The following is a 20,278-nucleotide window of genomic DNA, read 5'->3' as shown; positions in this document are numbered from 1 at the left end:
CATGTGTTGTAGGCGCCATCTTGGAAAAACCGAAAAACGTTGCACCTCCATATCTCCAAAACTGCTCTATGGGAAAAATTGAAACGTGGCTCATTGTAAATAACTCCATATGGGGAATAGGTGTTGTTAATGATGACGTCATTGGTGCCATAATTATGACATCATAATTCGACAGGGACAACGCTTAGTCTGAACAGTTTGAAATGTATTGAGCATGATCTATGTAACAATTATATTAGAGAATAGAAATTTATGATGTCATCGCTCACATGGTCTGGCAGCCATATTGGATAAAAAATAAATAAATAAATAAACGTTAAAAAACAGAAGAGTTGGCTCGCATCACGTTGACTCCGCAGGGTAAGTATTCTATGAATACCATCTTGTTTACCAAAGCATCCAGAGAGAGAGGAATTAGGTAACTATTAGATGTCTTGGTATAACTCCAGTTGTGGGGAAGATGATTGTTAAGTTAATTAGGGACCAGATGGGAACTATTTAAATAAATTCAACCTAAGTACAGGTATTCAGCACCGATTTATCAAAGGTAGATCATGTTTAACAAATTTATTAGAGTTCTCTGTATGAGTTTCTGACTGGGTGGATGAGGGAAGTTCCTGTGGATGCAGTTTATCAAGACTTTCAAAAAGCGATTTGATAAGGTATCACATGGAAGGTTGTGATAGATTAACCAAGTGGATTGGAAACTGGATTATTTAACCAAGTGGATTATCTGTGTTCGTTTGTGGCTGTGTGGGTGTGTGTTTGTGTTTGTTTGTCCTACAGTTCTGGGCCGATTACATCCAGACTTGATATATAGGATCAGCATAACCCTAGTTAGTGTATAGGGGTGTTTTTATCTTTGCCGGTGGTCTTGGGACGAGGGAGGACGCAAATTCTCTATGCAAATGTGTATCGTGTAGCACCACTCCAGGTGGGAGAGGGTATTACAAGTCCGCACCCTTTGCAGTACAGTGTTCCTGTCCCCCGTTTTCTACCTTTTTCCAGTGCAGTGAGCTGTTTTGAATTACGCAGCACCAGGTATTTTGGATAACACATTTGAATAAGGATAATAACATAACTCCCCTGGGTGGGAGCGGGTGCTTCATAAAAGAACAACCGTTTCATCCATATGATCTACATCAATGATTTTAATAGTGGGTTAGTAAGGCCAGCTTTCCAAATTTGCAGATGACACAAAGTTTGGAGGTAAGGTGGATAACAGTGTTGATCATATTCGAGTATGACAGAGTATAATGTTGGGGGGTAGAGGGAGTTGATCATATTCAGGAAAGTCTCGATACCTTAATAGATGATAAAATATCCTGGTGATGTCCTTATTCACTTGAAAAAAATTTGGGATTAATGACAGTTTTTCCATAACATCACAGAAATGTGGTAATCACCAGAAAATGTTGACCTGATGTTTTGGTTGTTGGAATCCCCTAATTGTATGGCTGGCTGATTGACATTTTCTTGTGTCGCGCTGCTGTGTCATTCTCTGCTATCAACTTGAAAATCATTAAAGGACACTCATACATCGACACAAGGAATGCTGATATTCTCATTCCGTGGTTCCATGCTCTCAGCAGCATTTGCCTCTTTCATCCACACAACTTGCATTGTACATCTCAGCACAGCAGGATCTGAGCACTTACCCAGTATGGCGTCATAGCACATCCAGAAAGAAAAAATTTTGATGAGGAATGACTATTTGTCCATGGCAAGGATGGAAAATTGTGGAACATAAAATTGTTTTTGTAAAGTTTGTAGCTTCAACATCTTCGCTTTCTTTGGAAAAAAAACATTTGTGTCACATGGATTTTTAAGACATAACAATGAAGTTACATTGTCATACTCGTACATTGAACTGTGTACACTATTGCAATGTTACAAACTACTAGGGGATGGAACGTGCATCTGATATGATGGTAACTGTAGTTAATGCGGAATTCCAGGTTCCTTCAAGGACTTTTCCATTCAGTTGCAAGATTGGTGAGGCCTACACTGGAGAAGCTCTGAAGCTTAATGAAACTGCAGTGAGATGTTCAGCCAGCAATGTGAGTGTTACCAACTCACACACACACACACACACACACACACACACACACACACACACACACACACACACCATCACTCAGACCTCCCATTTATCACTGAAACCCATGCAAAGCTGATTTTTTTTTATCATCACGATGGGTATTTTGGCCAAAGATCTTGGGTAAGAGCTAGAAGTACGAGTAGATTGTATTGTAGAGAGTAGATTGTATTCATTAAACATTGCCTGAAACACACACAGTAGGCATATATATATATATATATTATATATATATATATATATATATATATATATATATATATACTATACATATATATATATATATATATATATATATATATATATATATATATATATATATATGTATATCTATATATATATATATATATATATATACTATACATATATATATATATATATATATATATATATATATATATATATATATATGTATATCTATATATATATATATATATATATATATATATATATATATATATATATATATATATATATACATATATATATATATATATACATATATATATATATATATATATATATATATATATATATATATATATATATATTGTTACGGCCCAGGGTTCGGGTGAGGGGGTTGGCCTCCGTTCCCTCCCGAACCTACCCGACCTGTGGCTGCTCCGCACAAATAATCCTCGTGTGTATTTTTTTAATCACAATAAATAATCATCTCGCAAGATCTTTGTCAGCGAGGTCACGTCTTTTCGCAGCTGTCCACACTCTCACGCTTTCGAAGTCAAGTAATTGTTCACAATTGTGTTTTGTCGAAACTGTATTTATCTTTCGGTGTGTGTACCTATAGTGTGTCCCTAGGAAGATTCTCGGTGTGTAATCTTTCATACCTGTACAGAAAATCGTCGGTTAATTCGTGTCGCGTCTTTGAGGCCTTGTACCATGTCCTACCTTGAGGCTTTGTTTTTCTCTCAGCGGTCCATCAATTGTGCTCCAATTACTTTCGTTCTCTGTTTTTCCCAGTCTTTTCACCCCATACTTCCTTGTTTAAAATCTCAACTCAAAAAAAAATACCAAAAAAACATTTCCTTCTCTGTTCTTATTCGTTGTCCTTATTCGTTTATTCGTTGTTCTTATTCGTTTATTCGTTGTTCTTATTCGTTCGTTCGTTCTTCGACCACGTGTTTCACCCCCATTCCCCCAGATAGTTTTCACTGTTAAATTTAAAAATGTTTAAACTTTCCCTGAAGTACTGTATTCTGTCGTATATTATAACACCTTTTCTTCTTCTTCTTTAAAAGGTTGCTTTCGACTTGCTCACCAAATCTATTCATTCCAAAAAAAAAAACTCCATCTCTTACAGTTCCTCTTTTCTTGATCCCTGGTGTTGGGCTAGCGGCTAGGGTGCCGGCTTAGGATCCTAGGATCCTGGGTTCGAATCCCGGTCAATCGCTGAATTAACGCCAGGGGGGTTGACTCAGCCTGTCATCCTTCCGAGGTTGGCAAATTGAGTACCAGTTCACTGGTAATTCCTGTTTGTCGTTAAAGGCGGCAAAAAGGGTTGGCGTCAGGAAGGGCAACCGGCCGTAAAACATTGCTTCAAAAAGGGGACCGCAAAACAACAACAACCACAGTTCCCGAAAAAGGCCAACCCCCGCTTGCGGGGAAAAATGGCCTCTAAAGGTGTTTTTTTTTTTTTTTTTACAGTTCCTCTTTTCTACATTCCCTAAACTCACCTGCACTACACCCCCCTCCAGCATCCGTAAACGTATTTTAACTCGAAGGTCACAAGAAACTCATTTTGCAATAAATGTTCGTTTCCATGAATCGTACACTTTCTAAAATCCAATCTCACCCCTCCCCTCCAAATCTTCCCCATCACCCCTCCCCTCCAAAACTTCCCCATCACCCCTCCCCTCCAAATCTCCCCCCTTGCCCCTCCCCTCCAAATCTTCCCAATCACCCATCTCTTTCAAATCTTCCCCCTTGCCCCTCCCCTACAAATCTTCCCCATCACCCATCCCTTTCAAATCTTCCCCCTTGCCCCTCCCATTCAAATCCTCCCCATCACCCATCCCTTTCAAATCTCCCTCCTTGCCCCTTCCCTCCTAAACTCCCCCCACACCCCTCACCTCCTAAACTCCCACTCACACCTCCCCTCCTAGACTCCCCCCTCACCCCTCCCCTCCAAATCTCCCCCATCTCCCATCCCTTTCAAATCCCTCCCCTTGTCCCTTCCCTCCTAAACTCCCCCGAACCCCTCCCCTCATAAACTCCCCCCTCGCCCCTCCCCTTCAAATCTCCCCATCCTCATTTCTTCTCCATTCCCCCCTCTCAACCCTCCTCCTCAAAGCATCCTCCCCGCTTCTTCCCCTTCCAACTCTCACCTCCATCTCCCCCAACCTTCTGCCTCGCTCTTCCCCCTCCTCAAATAACACCTCACTGTGCCTCACCCAATCACCATCAAACCTTTTGTCCGCCCCATCCTTCCCTTTCTCCGAGCTATTCTGAAATCTCTGACACACCTTCAACAGCTCTCCCTACCTCTTCCTCCTCTTCCAAATGTTACCCTACCCCTCCCCCCCCCCCCCTGTTCTGTATCCGATGCTCCCCCTTCCTCTTCATTAACGGTATGGACCTCAAACATCCGGGGCCTTCGCTCAAACTTGACAGATCTCTCCATACAGGTTGCTTCTGACAAACCAGACGTGATCTGGACATGCTGCTTCTGCTTTCTCAACAATGGATGGAGGTCCTCAACGCCAAACAGGAAATTAGAGCTGTCTCCCTTGACATTTCACGTGCCTTCGATACGGTCTGGCACCCTGCTCTGCTCACCAAACTCTCCTCCTTTGGTATCCATGGAAATCTCCACGCATGGCTGGCGGACTTCCTCTCTGGTCGTAGTCAACATGTGGCCCTGAATGGGTTTCTCTCATCTCCTCTGCCTGTTCAGGCTGGAGTTCCCCAAGGTAGTGTTCTGGGCCCTGTGCTTTTTCTGGTCTTCATCAATGATCTCTCTGACTCTCTTGAAAATCCTCTCTATCTCTTTGTTGACGACTCTACTCTCTGTCGCTCCATTCCTCATCCCTCAGATCGGCAGTCTGCAGCCTCCTCACTCTCTGCAGACCTGGACAAAATCACAGACTGGGCAAACAAATGGAACATGTCTTTCAATCCTGATAAATCTCACACTCTTACGATGTCTCTCCGAAAAGACCGACTGGAAAACCCTCCCATCCACTTTCTGAATAATCCTCTCCAAGAAGTTCTGTCGCTCAAGATTTTGGGTCTCACTATCTGCCATGATCTTTCTTGGGAAAACCACATTTCCAAGCTGGCCTCCAAAGCCAGTCGCCGACTGGGCATCCTCCGTCGTGCGAAGTCCTTCCTCGGCACACCTGAGCTCCTCACCACATACAAGGCTTTCATCCGCAGCACAATGGAATACTGTTCTCCCCTATGGGCCGGTGCTCCTGCCTCACACCTAGCTCGGCTTCACGCTGTTGAAACCAAAGCTTTCAGAATTATTGGAATCTCCCGCGATGAAGCTATCTCTGAGGGCCTTTCACTCACTCACCGCAGGCAGGTAGGTGGTCTTTCTGTCTTCTACCGACTCCTCTCCAGCCTTGCTCCCCCAGCTCTCTCTGTGCTCTATCCCCTAAATATTCATACAGGTCGCACAAGATCTGCCAGCAACCCTCTGATGGTTAAACTGCCGAAATCTCGGCTCTCTGCTCACCTTCACTCTTTCATTCCTCTTTTCTCCCGCCTCTGGAACAAACTCCCTCACTCCCTTCAATCCCACTCCTCCCTCCAGGTCTTTAAAACAGCTGTTCACCACCATCTCTTATCTTCCCCCATCCAAAACCTTGATCTTTTCTACCCCCGCTAATTCACCCCAGATCCACCTTGTTTGAAATTCCAACTTCTTTCCTGGAAGTCCTGGCAGTGTCCATATGTTTTATACCTCTCCCACCGCCCCCTTCCCACGCCCCCCCCCCCCAAAGCCCTCGCCCTCTCTCAGATCTCTCGATGTCTCCATGTCTCTCGGTCCCTGCTCTCAAATGTTGTGTTTGTGTCCTTCCCCCTCTCTCCCCATCTTGTCTACCGCTCCCTGTTATATGTTTTATTTGTCGGTTTGTCTTTCTGTGTGATTAATGTTCGCTCTTTCACGAGCCTCGATCTTGTATACAAAAAAAAAACAAAAAAAAAAACTCTTGTAGGGCCTTGATGGAACGGGGACGCGGGAACGTGGTGATGGCCTCGACCTTGGTCGGCAGCGGCACGGCCCCGGTCTTGGTGATGCGGTGGCCCAAAAAGTCAACGGTCATCATGCCGAAGTGGCATTTGGCCGGGTTGACAATTAAGCCGTGCTCGCTGAGGCGACCGAACAGTGTTCGGAGGTGGAGGAGGTGCTCGGCGCGGGACGTGCTGGCGACGAGGATGTCGTCCAGATAGACGAAAAGAAATGGCAGGTCGCGCAGCACGCCGTCCATTAAGCGCTGGAACGCCTGGGCCGCGTTCTTGAGGCCAAACGGCATCCTCAAAAATTCGAACAGGCCAAACGGCGTGATGACGGCCGTCTTCGGGACGTCGGCCGCCCGGACAGGTACCTGGTGGTATCCCCGTATCAGGTCAATTTTGGAAAATATGACCCGTCCCACCAAACGGGCGGAAAAGTCCTGGATGTGCGGGATTGGGTACCTGTCGGGGGTGGTAGCGTCGTTGAGGCGGTGGTAGTCGCCACACGGGCGCCATCCGCCCCCCGGCTTTGGCACGATGTGCAGTGGTGAGGCCCACGCGCTATTGGAGCGCCGCACGATGCCGAGGTGCTCCAATGCGTCGAACTCGGCCTTTGCCATGGCGAGCTTGGCCGGGTCGAGGCGGCGGGCCCTGGCGTAGACCGGCGGGCACGTAGTGGGTATGTGGTGCTCGATCCCATGCCGCATTGCGACGGCCGAAAACGTCGGCCGCGTGAGGGCCGGGAATTCCGCGAGCAGGCGAGCGAACTCGTTCGCCGTCGGGAGGGCGCACGCCAGTTCGGTCAGCGCGGAGCTGCTCATCGTGCACGCCAGGGAGCTGAAGGTCTCGGCGTTGACAAGGCGACGACGTTTGACGTCGACCAGCAGCCCGTGCGCGCAGAGGAAGTCGGCGCCCAGCAAAGCCATGGGGACGCAGGCGGTCACAAAGGTCCACTGAAAGCGCTGGCTGCCGAAGCAGAGGGTGACGTCGCGCGGGCCGAAAGTGCGTATGGCCGAGCCATTAGCAGCGAACAAAGAGGGGCCTCAAACGGCGTCCCGCCTGTCCTGGTCGGATGTGGGTATGATGCTCAGTTGGGCGCCGGTGTCACAAAGGAAACGCCGCCCGGACGCTTTGTCCCGAATAAAAAGTAAGTTGCCCGAGTGGCCGGCGCTCATGGCTGGGAATGAACGCCGGCCCGGCCGTTTCCCGACTTGCCGAAAGTGCATGGGGGTCGGCATGTCCGAGCCTTGTGTCCGAACCTGGCGTGGTAATAACACCACGCCCGGTCAGGTGGAGGCCCCGGCCGTCGTGTCAGAAGCGGTCGGCACGGCGTTGCGGCCGCCAGTTGCACCGGCAGTTCGGCCTCCAACCGCGCAGGGCGCTCGGGCGTCGTGGGCGTCGCCTCGGACGGCGGCGGGCTCCAGGTAGCCGCGCCGATGTGTTGGCCCGCCGAGGAGATCTTATCGGCTTCCCTGGCGAGGGCGCGGGGATCGGTGATCGACGTGCCAGCCAGGGCGAGGCGTACCGGGTGAGGCAGCTGGCGAAGGAACAGCTCGCGGAACAGAAAATCCGGAGAGTGCTCACCGAGCAACGAGAGCATATAGTCCATGCGCTCGGACGGGCGCGTGTCGCCGAGCTCGGGCAGGTCGAGCAGGCGCCGTGCGCGTGCCACCGGTGAGAGGGCGAAAGCGTCGAGGAGGAGCGTCTTCAGTGCGTCATACTTGTCGGCAGCTGGCGGGTGCTCGAGGAGGCTCAGGGCGCGGGCCGCGGTGGCGGAACCGAGCGCTGCCACGACGTGGTGGAAGCGGGTGTCGTCCGCGGTGATGCCTCGCAGGGCGAACTGGGAGTCCGCCTGGGTGAACCAAACAGCCGCGTGAGCCTCCCAGAAGGTAGGCAAGTCACTGCCATGTCCATGTCGGTAGGTCACCAGTGAAGGAGCTGCGCTCCAACGCGAGTCGAAAGAATTGACGCGACCAAAGACGGAATTCGTCCGAGTTGCTTTATTGAAACAAAACAGCTCAGGTATTCTCCAAAGCCCGTTTATCGGGCAGCAATATATATACACATTTATGCCCGGGCGTTTGCCCGGGAAAACCGAGACCGGGCGTGCCCGGGAGGTTCGGGCGTGCCCGGGAACAGCGAGTCCGGGCATGCCCAGGAGAGGCGCGTCTGGGCCCGTCCGGACGAGCCCGGCATGGCGATCGCGCCCTGGCCGCGTCCTGGCAGGTGCAAGGCGATTGTGTACATTCAGCGGGAACCGCTACAATATAACATATCAAATATCATGAATCATTTACATTTTGTAGTCCATTGTATAATTTAAATAAACATAAATGCAAATTTCGCATGTGGAAAAAGTAAGTACACCCTTGGCTCTAATAGGTGGTATTGCCCCCTCTGGCAGAAACAACCTCAAGTAGGCGTTTCTTATAACTGTCTACCAGTCTCTGACATCGACTGGGAGAAATTTTTGCCCACTCCTCCATGCAGAATTCTTTCAGCTCTGCGATGTTTGAGGGGTTTATTGCATGCACAGCTCGTTTCAAATCCCCCCACAACATCTCGATGGGATTTAGATCCGGGCTTTGACTTGGCCATTCCAGGACCTTCCATTTCTTTCTTTTCAGCCATTCCTTGGTGGATTTACTGGTATGTTTAGGGTCATTGTCATGTTGCAAGGTTCACCTTCGGTTGAGCTTCAACTTTCCGACAGATGGCCGGCCTCACATTATCCTCAAGCACCCTCTGGTACAATGAAGAATTCATAGTGGATTCTATGATGGTGAGTTGCCCAGGCCCTGATGCAGCAAAGCTGCGCCAAACCACAATATTTCCACCACCATACTTTTCAGTTGGTATCAGGTTCTTGTGGTCAAATGCTGTCTTTGGTTTTCGCCAAACATGTCTTCTGGTACTGTGGCCAAATAGCTCTACCTTTGACTCATCTGTCCAGAGCACATTGTTCCAGAAGTGCTGGTCTTTGCCTGGGTGTTCATTGACAAACTTTGGTCTTGCCCTGATGTTCTTTCTGGACAGCAAAGGTTTCCTCCTGGCACACCTCCCATGTAGATCAAATTTGTGCAGCCTCTTTCTAATGGTAGACTCGTGAACTTTGACATCAACAGTGGCAAGAGTTACCTGAAGGTCCCGTGATGACATACCGGGGTTCTTAGAGACTTCTTTCAGCATCTTGCGGTCTGCTCTCGGGCTGAACTTGCGGGGGCGCCCTGGCTTGAACAAGTTGGTAGTTGTTTGGAATCTTCTCCACTTGCAGATGATCTTCCGGACAGTCGATTGATTGATTTCAAATTGTTTGGAGATCTTTTTAAATCCCTTCCCAGAATCGTAGGCATCTATAACCTTCTTTCTGAAGGCATCAGAGAGCTCTTTTGATCTAGGCATGGTGACGCTGCACACTTCAACAACAAAGAGCAAACCAAACTAAATGTCTGAGGTTTAAATAAGACAGGTTCCTCCAAGGTCAACTCTAACAATGTTCTAATCATTTGCACCTGAGCTGGTGCACCTGATTCTAATTTTAGGTATTTGAAGTAGTGATAAAGGTAGGGGCGTACTTACTTTTTCCACATGCGAAATTTGCATTTATGTTCATTTAAATTATACAATGGACTACAAAATGTAAATGTTTCATGATATTTGTTATATTATATCACCTTTATCTATCAATATTGTTGAAATGAAGATCAAATAGCTGTATGTTGAAATATGTTGAAAAAGTCAAAACTTTACATGGGGTGTACTTACTTTTTCACATGACTGTATATATATATGTACATGCACGAGGGTTGCCCAAAAAGTTTTGCAACAATTTTTGTATTGCTTGTATTGAAATATAGTATTTTTTAAAAATACAGCTTCTGTACACCGACCTTGAGGCTCAGTTTGCAAGCCACCGTGTCTTTTGGGTCTTGTGGTTCATTGGTGTCTTTTGGATCATTTGAGTCTTTTGGGTCTTCTGGGTCTTTTGAGTTAAATCGAGTATTTTTGGTCCTTGATCTGGATCTTTGGGGTATATAAGGGTCTTTGGGGTATTTTGTGTCTTCGGGGTAATTTGGGGTCTACTGGCTCCTCAGGGTCTTTAAGGGGCTTTCAGGACCTCAGGGTCCAGGGTCTTTTCAGTCATTTGGATTGTTTGGGTCTTTGGGGTCTTTCGGGTCTTTAAGGGTCTAAGGGGTATTTTGGGTCTTTTTGGGCTTCTGGGCCTTTAATCTTTTCGGTCTTTGGGGTTTTGGGGTCTTCTTGATCTTTGAAGGTCTTTTGGATATTTTGGGTCTTGCAGTATTTGGGGTCTTTTTGGTCTTCTGGGTCTTCTCGATCCTTTCGGTCTTTGGGGTATATACAGGTATTTGGGGGTATTTTGGGTCTTTGGAGTATTTTGGGTCTTTGTGGTCATTTGGGTCTTTAACAGTCTTCAGAGTATTTTGGGTATTCAGGGTCTTTGGGGTCTTTTGGGTTTTTAAGGATGTTGGGGGTCTTTTGGGAATTTGGGGTCTTTATGGGTCTTTGGGGAATTTTGGGTCTTTAGGGTCTTTTGGGGTTTTGCAGTCTTTTGGATATTTAAGGATCTTGGTGTCTTTGGGGTATTTTGGGTTTTCAGGGATTTGTCAGTTTTTTAAATCCTCTGGGTTATTTGGGTCATTTGGGTCTTCAGAGTCTTTAAGGTTATTTGGGGTATTTTGGGTCTTCAGGATATTTAAGGGTATTTGCAGTATTTTGGGTCTTTGGGGTCTTTTGGGTGTTTAACAGTCTTCAGGGTCTTTTTGGGTCTTCGGGGTATTTAAGGGTCTTTGGGGCATTTTGGGCCTTCAGTGTGTGAATGGGTTTTCGGGGTCTTTAAGGGTCTCTGGGGTCTTTAGATTCTTCGTGGTCTTTTGGGTCTTTAAGGATCTTGGGGCCTTTTGGGGGGTTTTGGGTGTTTGGAGTATTTTGGGTCTTTTGGGTCTTTAACAGTCTTCAGTGTCTTCGGGGTCTTCAGGGTATTTTGGGTGTTTGGGGCCCATTGGGTCTTCAGGGTCTTTGGGGTATTTTGGGTCCTCTGGATCATTTGTGTCCTCGGGATTGTTTGGTCTATTGGATCCTTGGGGTCTTTTGGATCCTCGGGGCATTTTGGATCTTCAGGGTCTTTTGGGTCTTCCAGGTATTTTGGGTGTTTGGGGTCCATTTAGTCTTCAGGGTCTTTTCAGTCTTTTGGGTCTTTGGGGTCCTTTGGGTATTTTGGTTCTTTTGGGTCTTCATGGTCTTTTGGGTCTTTAACAGTCTTCAGGGTGTTTTGGGTATTTTGGGTCTTCAGGGTATTTTTGGGTGTTTGGGGTCCATTGGGTCTTCAGGGTCTTTTGGGTCTTTGGGGTATTTTGTATCTTCAGAGTTTTTGGGGGTCTTCTGAGTCATTGGGGTCTTTTGGGTCCTCTGTCATTTAGGTCCTTGGGGTTGTTTGGGTCTTTTGGATCCTCAGGGTCTTTTGGATCTTTGAGGTTGTTTGGGTCTTTTGGATTTCGGGGTCTATTGTATCTTCGGGGTCTTTTGGGTCTTCAGGGTATTTTGGGTCTTCCGGGTCTTTTGGGATATTTTGGATCTTTGGGGTCCATTTGGTATTCAGGGTCTTTTCAGTTTTTGGGGTCTTTGGGGTCCTCAGGGTATTTTGGGTGTTTGGGGTCCATTGGGTCTTCGGGGTATTTTGGATCTTCAGAGTCCTTGGGGGTCTTCTGAGTCCTTGGGGTCTTTTGGGTCCTCTGTCATTTGGGTTCTTGGGGTTGTTTGGGTCTTTTGGATCCTCAGGGTCTTTTGGGTCTTTGGGGTTGTTTGGGTCTTCGGGGTATTCTGGGTCTTCAGAGTACTTGGGGTCTTCTGGGTTCTTGTGGTTTTCTGGGTCTTCATGGTTATTTTGTCTCTTTAACAGTCCACAGGGTATTTTGGGTGTTTGGGGTCCATTGGGTCTTCTGGGTCCTTGGGGTATTTTAGGTCTTTTAACCGGTTGACACACAGTCGTGTTCAAAGATTTCCCCTTAAGCTCCCCCCGCTCAAATCCCTCCTAAAGCACTACTCAAAGCCTTTAAAACTTTGCCTTATGAAGGGGGACAGACACACACACATACAAACACACACACACACACACACACACACACACACACACACACATTGTGTTTTATATGGTATATATATATATATATATATATATATATATATATATATATATATATATATATATATATATATATTGTTGCGGATATGAGATTGGCCTCCATCCATATCCGCTTGTAAATATTCCCCTATTTCCCCAATACTTCCCAACTATCCCCAATCCCCCATTCCCTAGTCCCATTTTCTGTAAACAGCACTCTGTAGACCCGACCTTCCCCTATTTCCCCCATTAAATGTCGCATCCAGGTCCACCGCATCTCACGTAGACAACTTTCGGACATCTTGCTAGTTATTCTTAGTCTATGTCAGTTAAGGACTCGTTTCCATTAATTCTGACTCTTCGTTGCACCAGAATGTGATTGTATGGCACCATTAGTAAGTTTAGGACCTCCCAATACCTCCCCGCATCTCTTCCTCATGGAACAACAACACCAACAACAACAACAGCGGCGGCGGCGCGGCGGCGGCGCGGGGAGTGCGCGTCCTCACTCCGGCTTGGTTAGCCGCCATTGAACATGTGCTCCGACGGGGTTACCACACAGGGGCTCGCTGTCAGCTCCTCGTCAAGGGCGGAGCCCGGTAACGCCCCGCACCCAACAGGAGCGGCGGACCGATCCCATCTGGGGTGGGGCCAACGAGCCGAGGGCGTGTCACTCCCCGCTGAGCATGCGCAGGAAGAGGGAGGTGACGTCAGATGCGCCCCCAGCTTGGAGAGAGAAGACGCCACCTCCGAGCGCTGAAATACCTCCCCGCATCTCTGGACCGGACCGTGTTGATTCTGCCCCTGAGCCAAGGTGCACCTTGTGCTATCGACTGCCTGTCCTTCCTTGCCATCAATCCCCGTGTAAGTCAGTCTTGTCCCGTTTGTCTGTGGTCTGTCGGGGATAGATAAGACTGTGTTTAAGTGCCCATCTTTCTGTGCTTTACCTCTTACCGTGTAATCTACCCGTTTCTGCATCACCAATTATATCCTCCTCCGGAGGTCTTGAGAACTGTACCCCCTTGTGTCGTTGCATTAATCCCAGCCGTTGTGTCCTTTCCTTCATTGATTTAGCATAGCGCGATTCGGTCAACGTTCGAGTGGAATCGGGTAAACTGTGCGATCACGGCGGCCATTCCGCTCGGTCAAGCAACATCTTAAGTCGTGTCCGTAACAATATACATATATATATATATATATATATATATATATATATATATATATATATATATATATATATATATATATATATATATATAGATATATATAGATATATATATATAGATAGATATATATATATATATATATATATATATATATATATATATATATATATATATATATATATATATATATATATATATATATATATATATATATATATATATATATATATATTCTTCCACTACTCTTAAGAGCATTACACCCGTTGCTCACGAAGGCCAGTGAGCCAGAAACACATCCATGGATTTATTCCAAAGTGAAGTGCTGGCAACGTTAAACGGTTGGTTGAGTTGCGGGTCAAAGTGCAGCAGGTAACACTGTTCACAGTGGGTGGGTCGGTGCCTCTCACAAGCCCTGCCCACTCCAGACCACAGCTTAGGCCGGAAGTAACTCTTTAACTGATATACAGTACATATATAAATACCAGTGGGGTATGCTTACACATTGTGTAAGCAATAACAAAGATTGCTTCGCACACAGGTACATAATAAATAGAACATTTAAGATTATAGGCAAGCATCACCTTCCTGCTACTAGATATAAATTTAGGTTTTTGTTTCATTAATAAAATTTAGATATCAATTACACTTATAGAAATTACAATTTTCATTTGCTTTGTATCGATTGAGGTTTGTTGTTTTTCTGGACGCGTTTAGGTTTTTTTTACATAAATTTTTATTGATGGATGCCTTTCTTTTTTCATTTACTGACATTATTGTCATGCTAATTCCACAGTTTACACTTACAGACATTGGAATTTTCAAATGCTAGATATCGATTGAGGTTTTGTTGTTTTTTTATGGGTGTTATTTTGATGTTATGGGTCAATTTTCATACACAGACGCTTTTTCTTTTTACGGCGTATCCCATAGGACAAAGCCGTCTAGAACAGTTTTTGTCTGTCTGTTTGTATGTATGTATGTCCCCTCAAACGTATACCAATCGGAGCTGAGAATCTGGTCACATGACAGGGTGATGTGATTACGTCTGATGTCATTACGGCGGTGCTGCGGCTGACTCTCCACACTCCGCCATTTTGATTTATATGCCGATAATGCCGAACATATCGTCGAACCTGTCATATATCACAATCGCCATGCTCTACCTTCACGTTTTTCATTCAGTGTGAAACACAAACAACCCGATTGTTAAAATGACCATCAAATATCGAAAGCATCGGCGTTACGTCTCTTCCAACAATATGGTACCTATAGATTACAGTAGATCTTCGCTCAGTTCTGTAAGTAAAACTTACCTCATGGATCTCAGCATTCCTCCAAATTTCTTGGTTTAATGTTATAAACGGCATTAGCGACTGTTTAAAAAGCCAATCATATGCTTGTGGTTTATAATATCTTACAAGTCCAGCTACACCGCTGTTAGACTTCCGGTCTTGTTTTTCATTCACTGACATTATTGTCACGTTTATTTTACAATTTACAGTTACGAATAACGGTACCCACCCTATGGGTGGGGCTTCAATTGGGAGGCCCAAATGAAAAGGCAAAATATCAGAAATTGAAGGCTTTTTTATTTTAAACGATTCATATAAACACCCGTTGAATCATATCACACGCAAATCATCAAAATCTAAACAGTACACGGTGCCCATTTTGAAAAAAGATTGAATTCTGCAAAACGGAAGCGGCCGTGACACATCTTTCTCAGTCGCACATTTATGTGTGAAGAGTGCGCGCCGAATCTGTAACATGGAAGCGGCCGCTACATCTGTTTCTCAGTCGCTTTGCACACACTGCCGTGTTACTTCGGAGCCGCACGTTTATAGAGGAAGAGTTCGTCAGGAGTCGATCTACTATCTCCTGGTACGTAAAATTTCAACAAAAGCCACATCACTGTTCATATCGGTAAATATTATTCCATCGTGTTTGGAAAAACTGGAAAATTGGAAAACTTGGAAAAATTGGAAAAACAATACAGCCTATTTTACTCCTGGGGGTCCCAGGAATACCCACCCAAAATATCGTTGCGATCGGTTCAGCCGTTTTTGCGGTACCTTCGAACGGACGGACAGACAGACAGACGGACGGACATTTGATGAATTATAGTAAGATAGAAATTGCAATTTTCAAATGCTATATATCAACTGAGGTTTTTTGTTTTTTTTACCTATACGTTTACGTTTTTTTACGTACATGTTCATTTTCGGATGCTTTCTGACGGTTCTGTTCTGGCTTTGATGTCTGCCGGCATGTCAAATTTCAGCTTTTTACAACACCCGGAAGCTACCGAACATTAATATCAATCAGTCAGCTAGTTCGTGGATAGAAAGAGCTTCATATATTGTGTATGTATGTGTGTCTATGTGTATATATATATATATATATATATATATAAATTCCCAAGTTCGCCAGCTAATGCCATGTCTTATACCCACAGATCCGCACCCACTTAATGTCTGAACACCTCTCATTGGACTTGGTTCTGAGAGATAACAACGCGAAGTTTGTGGACAATGCAGATCATGTCTCAGGTTAGAACTTTCGAGATAAATTGGTTTCACAGCTGGAAATACAATTCTTCTGTCGTTTTTATTTCACATTGATTTGTCATTTTTGTGTGGACGTTTTATTCCATTTTACAGCATTTGAATCGATCAAACGGTAATTATTTATGTAACCAAGCCAGTAATTGGTTTTCATCTTTAAATACATATAACAGTGGTTGTTGTTGTTTTTTGGATTGACCCACAGTGATGCTGTACAACTGTGAGGTTGGCTCCTTGGATTGCAGCCACTGTGAGTCTCGGCAGAGGATGGGGCAAAACTGTACCTGGTGTGCACCTGAGGGGGTCTGCAAGTGGAAACAGAACTGCACCGCGAGCCCAGCTCCCTGCCCGTCTCCTACAATCACCAAGGTCTTGGCTTTTTCATGTTTTCATATCATGTCATCGGATCATGTTCTTGTATGTATATTGTATTCAGTGCTAATGTACAAGTCTAAACTCATTTCTCATGGTGTTAGCTCACATTCATTCTGATTGAGCCACCATGTGTTTGTTCCCTTAAGGCAAAGCTGCCATACATGATATTTACCCTCGCCAGAGAAGAGGATATTGCATTTGAGTCTGTTTGTTTGTCTGGTTGTCTGTCTGTTTGTTTGTTTGTCCGCACAGAATAAATAAGATTTTCTCTGCAACCATTGGTCCGATTGAGAGAAATTTTCACCATAGGTGCAACTCCACCTGTAGAATTTTTAAATGATAATTATGACGTCATAGGCCACGTGGTTCGGCCGCCATCTTGTAAAAACCGAAAAACTTTGCACCTCTATATCTCTGAAAGCGCTGAATAGAAAAAAATTGAGACCTGGCTCATTGTAAAGAACTCTCCATGGGGAATAAAATATGTTAATGATATCATAGGTGCCTCCATTATGACGTCATAATTTGACAAGTACAAAACGTCATCGATCAAGATGAAATTTCTTGAGCATAATCTTGGAATAAATTAGTGGAGAAAAAAAAATAATGATGACGTCATTGGTCGCGTGGTTCGGCCGCCATATTTGTTTTAACACAAAAGCCTTAAAAACCACTGAAAATACATCTTGGTGAGGTTTTGCAATCTCCGATTGCTCTTTTCTTGTCTCTGTTGTAATGCAGATCTCACCACAATTGGGCCCAGTGGAAGGGGGCACTTTGGTCACTGTGGAAGGTTTTAACCTGGGGAAGGAATTCTCTGAGGTGGAGAATTTGGTGACCATTGGAGGTGTTCCATGTGTGCTGCGGGAATCTGATTATAAACCATCTCACAGGTACAAGGCAATGCACTGGTGTAATTATTGATTCAATAATCAATAAGCAGAACACAACCAGAACACATCCGTTGAGGTTGCTGTCCCGTTCTTAACCAGGTAATGGACAGAACAGAGCCATTCAGATTACTTTGTTCCCTGAAGATGATGTCGCTCTTCTCTTTATCTCATTGGTTTATCCATACCCACTGATCCATTTTTGGCACAACTGTCTCAGTTTTCCTTTCGTCGCAGCTTATCTGTAATAGTAAAAAAATATGAAAAGGTAAACCTCTACAATTCAGAGAAGCCTAGCCCAGTTGTATCAAGTTCTTCTTCCTCTTTCATTGGCAGCAGTAGCCTGTGAGTAGCATCATTGTCTGGGAGAACGACTGGGCCGCTGATGCAGTGCCCCTTGTCGGTTCGGGCTGGAATTTTGAATTTGTTGAGGATGCTGCCGATAGTTCACGTCCTCTTTGTGAAGGACACCGTGGGCTCTTTTATGCCCAACATCCAATGCCAGTAGATGGGACGCCCAGTCCAACATCTATCCAAAGGACGGCACACATATTTGGCGCCTAGGCCTGGCTGTGAAACACTGGGATGGAATTTTGTAGCCCAGGCTAGCCTCCTCAGAGGCAAGTGTGTGTGCAAACCTCGAACAGTGGTTCTTAAACTTTTTTGCTCTCCCCCCAACCCCTTAACGAGCTGTGACCCATTGCCCCCACTCCCCCAATGTTTATGTGTACTGAATATTATTACAGTCATTAAATGTGATATCAATGTGATATCAGCACAAAAATGAAACAAAGACATCTTCCACTTCCAATTTTATTCAATAATACATATGCAACCAGCTGTTGTGCAAAGCAGCGCAGAAGATATTCACAAAGGTAGCACATGCAGGTATACTCATTAATGATTTTTCATGTATTAAATATACTATTGAGATACATGTGCTACGCATGTGTGGGAGGCCGGAAGCAAACAAGCAATGCAGATACGGCGAATGCTAAAGCATGAAACCAATAAATTCCACATTCCTGTAGCACCTTCAGTCACACGTCAGACATGGACAGCAAGTTTGTGAAGGACTTCCAAGAAAAACGTACCCGTTCGCAAACAAATGGGTACGTTCACGTATAGAAACATCGATCATGGGTCCATGGCGAATCTGCATATGGCGATCCGCGAGGTTCACGTTCAGAAAGTAGAAACCATCACGGCATGTCGTCATTCACTTGAACTCGATGTCTCTTTTTTCATTCCAAACAACATATCTCCAATCACAAATTAATCACAAATAAACTTTTAGCAACATTGTTAATGTTTCCTTCATTGTAAAAACTACCAAGTCAACAGTTAAAATGTTTTTGAGCCGATAGGTGTTACGGCCTTGGCAAGATCGATGGAGAGCAATCTGTTGGCGTATACACCGCGCAAATAGCTATGTGGAATTCTCTCATGTGGAGATTAAACTCACGTCGTTTGAACTTTGGCAGAGGTCATTATTTACATTTAGTGATGTTCCTTGAACTGGATATATACGAATGATGTTTAATGATGTTTATATTGGTTTTGGGTCGTCCTTTCCGCATATCTCGTGGGATTGTGAGTTGGAGAGACGACCATGATGGCGGGGAGGGGGTTGCCATTTTCTCAAGCAGGGATTCAACCCATGTCCTTATAAGAGGTCTTTGTCCGAGGTCACCGAGTCCGATCGGTGCAGCTGTGGAGCACAGCTGTGCAGCGATCGGTGCAGCCGTTTGTGCGTCACCCGGGAAAATATCGTTATGCGGGAGTCCAAACCTGAAAATTCTGGAGGCCAAAACTGAGATTGGAAAAACAATATAGCCTATTTTACTCCAGAAGATCCCAGGATTACCCACCCAAAATATAGTTGCAATCGGTTCAGCCGTTTTTGCGGTACCTGGGAACGGATGGACCGACAGACAGACGGACGGACATTTGGTGAATTATAGTAAGTTAAATACACAGATTGAACCCCCTAACTTGACTGGGAAGCAAGGCACAGATTGAGTCTCACCCCAGAAATTGCTGCACAACCTGTTAGCAACAAGTGTAGCCTGCCACGCTGACATATTGTCTCTGCCCTGCTCAGCAACAATTATGAGGTTTGCAGTCAGGAATATTATATTTAACCAAAGAAGCACACTAACCCTATGTCCTGACGTCATGTGTCATTTATGTAATACATTTATGCACATGACGTCAGCGTCATGTCATAGGGTCAATGTGCTTCTTTGGTTATATATATATATCTACAGTACATATATACATACATACATACATACATACATACATACATACATACATATATACATACATACATATATACATACATACATATATAAATACATACATACATGCATACATACATACATACAGACATGCATACATACATACATGCATACATACATACATACATATATACATACATACATATATATATATATATATATATATATATATATATATATATATATATATATATATATATTGTTACAGACGTGGCTTAGATGTTATTTACCGAGCGGTTTTGGTATGACCACGTCTGCACAAGTTACCCGATTATACCCGAACGTCGACTAATCGCGCTACGCTAGATCAATGAAGGAAAAGACACACAGCTGGGATTCAAATGACACGACACCAGGGTTCAGTTCTCAAGACCTCCGGAGGAGGTTATATTGTTACGGAAGGTTAGATTACAAGGACGAGAGGTACAGCATAGAAAGACAAGCACTTAGACACACTCTTATATTATTCCCAACAGACGACAGATAAACGGGACAAAAGGCTGACTCACACGGGGTTTGATGGCTAGGAAAGGCAGGATCGAT

The 20,278-nt window shown here is 44.8% G+C and overlaps 1 protein-coding gene across 3 annotated transcripts in view; it reads left to right on the top strand.

Moving 5' to 3' along the window:
• Positions 1–20,278, top strand: part of PLXND1 (plexin D1) — a 538,253-nt gene that overhangs the window by 464,090 nt on the left and 53,885 nt on the right. For all 3 annotated transcript variants that reach the window (XM_068114237.2, XM_078776913.1, XM_068114236.2), the window contains exons 11-14: positions 1,959–2,060; positions 16,059–16,152; positions 16,373–16,536; positions 17,284–17,435. In XM_068114237.2, the coding sequence (XP_067970338.2) occupies positions 1,959–2,060; positions 16,059–16,152; positions 16,373–16,536; positions 17,284–17,435 (512 nt within the window). The remainder of the gene's footprint in view (positions 1–1,958; positions 2,061–16,058; positions 16,153–16,372; positions 16,537–17,283; positions 17,436–20,278) is intronic.

This window comes from Myxine glutinosa, chromosome 4 (assembly GCF_964187855.1).
Source record: "Myxine glutinosa chromosome 4, kmMyxGlut1.1, whole genome shotgun sequence".
Taxonomy (NCBI): Eukaryota; Metazoa; Chordata; class Myxini; order Myxiniformes; family Myxinidae; genus Myxine; species Myxine glutinosa.
This window is presented reverse-complemented; position numbering and strand designations above follow the sequence as displayed.